This window comes from Centruroides sculpturatus, unplaced genomic scaffold (assembly GCF_000671375.1).
Source record: "Centruroides sculpturatus isolate CEXI.00-Female unplaced genomic scaffold, Cexi_2.0 scaffold5566, whole genome shotgun sequence".
NCBI classification, from domain to species: Eukaryota; Metazoa; Arthropoda; class Arachnida; order Scorpiones; family Buthidae; genus Centruroides; species Centruroides sculpturatus.
Window position 1 is genome coordinate 1 of NW_019389653.1, and position 2,740 is coordinate 2,740.

General features: G+C 24.1%; 1 protein-coding gene across 1 annotated transcript; it reads left to right on the plus strand.

Annotated features, from left to right (window-relative positions):
* Positions 1 to 249: 249 nt before the first annotated feature.
* Positions 250 to 2,394, plus strand: LOC111617326 (UBX domain-containing protein 1-like; the record flags this gene model as incomplete). Its single annotated transcript, XM_023358632.1, has 3 exons — positions 250 to 369; positions 1,181 to 1,252; positions 2,181 to 2,394. Coding segments are annotated over 3 exons (391 nt in total), but the record flags the coding sequence as incomplete, so codon positions are not given.
* Between the last annotated feature and the right edge of the window lie 346 nt (positions 2,395 to 2,740).

The window sequence follows — 2,740 nt, forward strand, 5'->3', positions numbered from 1 at the left end:
TCTCTTTTAACCTTTAAAGAAACAGCTATGATTTACAATAAATGCTAAGAAATTGTTAGTTCTTGATTTCTTATTTTTTTCTATATTTTTCTTTTTGTAAAAATTTCATGTTTAAAATACAAATCATTATGTACAGTTGAGAAATTCTTTAATATTGTAGCTAATTTTTTAAATAACTGAATTAATCTAAAAGGAATGCATAAGAAATTTTAATTATAGTAGCTTTAAAAAAAGCATTTTTAATTACAGACTTGAAGAAAAAATTAGACAGAGACGACTTGAAAAAGAAGAACAAGAAAGAAAATCAGCAATTGAGAAAGAAAAACTGAGGAGGCGAACTGGTCAAGAAATTGCTCTTGCTAGACAAAAGTAAAAATTTTAATTTATTTAATTTTTATCATAAAGAATATTCAGAAAATGCTCTTTGTTAAATGAATTTTTTTGTGTGTATTGATGATGTTTTTATTATATTTGTTTTCTTTACAGTTAAATATTTATAAGTATATTTAAGAATCAGTATATGTTAGTAAAACAAAGAATTATTTTAAATTATTTGCCTTGATTGTCTAGGTACAAAATAGATGTTTAGGATTAAAAAATTTNTTACAGTTAAATATTTATAAGTATATTTAAGAATCAGTATATGTTAGTAAAACAAAGAATTATTTTAAATTATTTGCCTTGATTGTCTAGGTACAAAATAGATGTTTAGGATAAAAAAATTTTATAGAATGTATAAATTTTTAATTAAAAAATTATTTTAAAAAATTAAGATGATAAAACATCAATATATAACTACTATCAGAATATATGCAGATTATGAAGACCTTTTTAAATCAAAATGTGCTTTAAGTACTTCAAATCTTTGAAATAAGAGAGAAATTACAGTGACGCTTCTAGTTTGCTGTAGATGTTAGATTTATTTATGATTGGCAGAATATAGATTATCTGTCATAATTGAAACTGAGATCATAATCATTCAGCAGGTGACTGAAATTAAATTATATTTATAGTCATGTATCAAAATGAGTGCTCTTTGAGATGTTTTTATCTAATTTGCTAGTAAACAAATAATTTTTTTTAACTGAATTACTGAGTTATTAAATACATATTAGAATAAGTTTTTAATGATTGATGATATCTAAGTATTTAAACTTAAGTTTGATTTATTATGAAATAGACTTGAAGAAGAGCAACAGAGAAGAGAAGCTGAGCTAATACGTCAAGAAAAACTAGAAGCTAAATTAGCTAGGTATAACATTTGTATTTTATTTTATTACTTAAAAATAATCTGCGTTCAGAAACTCAATATATTTGATTTTAGCTAATTTAGATAAATATATAGAATATTAGTTGGAAAATGAATTGCCACTGTTGTTTTGTCCATCTATCTGTCCTTCATTAATCTTGAGAATGGAATAAGATAGATGAAAATTGAGACCAGATATGGAAAGCCTAGGAGCCACAGATCTCAATTAACTATATATGAACTTCCAACACTGGAAGTCATGTGATTTCAATTCAAAATTTTCTCAAAAATGGAGTTAGACAGATGACATGTCTCAATTTGATTGTTTTCAAGAAAAGTATGATGTGCAGGGGTAAGACACAACTAAAATTAAGTCTAGATATGGAAAACTTAAGGTAGGAGATCCTGATTATGAACTTCTGATCTGGACAGGAGTCATGATTTCTTTTAATTAAAAATTGTAGCCCAGTACTGTGAAAGTATTACAATAAATAATTGCTTGTATTAATTATATTGTTATATTAATTTAAAGTAGATTTTAAAATGTTTAAATGTTATTTATATCAAATTAAATATTTATTTATCTTACTTAAACTAATTGAAATCTGCAGTTTCTAATGATAGTGATTTATGATAGAATTAAACGAATATTAAAATAAAAGTTGTATATTGTGGATAAGGGACTGTCTTATCAAAGCTGTAAATTATATTGATTTTCAAGTGAGAATTGTGAATTAACAATAATTTTTTTTAAAGTTTAATGTTATAAGAATGTTATAAGAATATTTTTTTGGTTTAGATCTAATTTAGTTAAATTTATAAAAAATTATTGAAAACACATTAAAATAAACCTTCTGAATTTTGATTACCTATATAAAAAATCTTGTATTTTATCAAATATTTAAATTTTATGTTTTATAAAAATTTAAAGGCAGAGAATTTTAGAAGAAATTGAAAGAGATAAGTTAGCTCGTAAAGAAATGTTTGGAACAGTTGGAAATACTGCACCTGTTATATCAACTGTAAATAGTTCTAATACTGTTTCAACTACTACAACTACAGTCCCACAAAGACAATATGATCAATGCAAACTTCAGGTAAGTTACTTGTTTTTACTATTAAACTTTTAGTAATTTACACATCAGCAAAAGTGCTTGTATTGATTAATATATCTCAAGAATAGCTATTATATTATAAATCTAGTTTAAATTGTAACCAGATTGATGTAAAGTTGAAAAAGAGGACTAATGAGGGATTTGTCCAAAATTCATATGCTAAGGAATCAATAAAAGCCTGTACATCCATCTTAATTGTGTGTTACTGTACTTTATGCTTACTCATAACAATTACAACAAGAACAAAAGATATTCAAGTACATATTAATAAATATATGAAGCGTTCAATACCATAATGTTGTAAATGCCAAAAATCAAACTTTTCAGAAGAGGTAAAAAAAAAACTTTTTCTAGTGAATGAATTCATTTCAAGTTT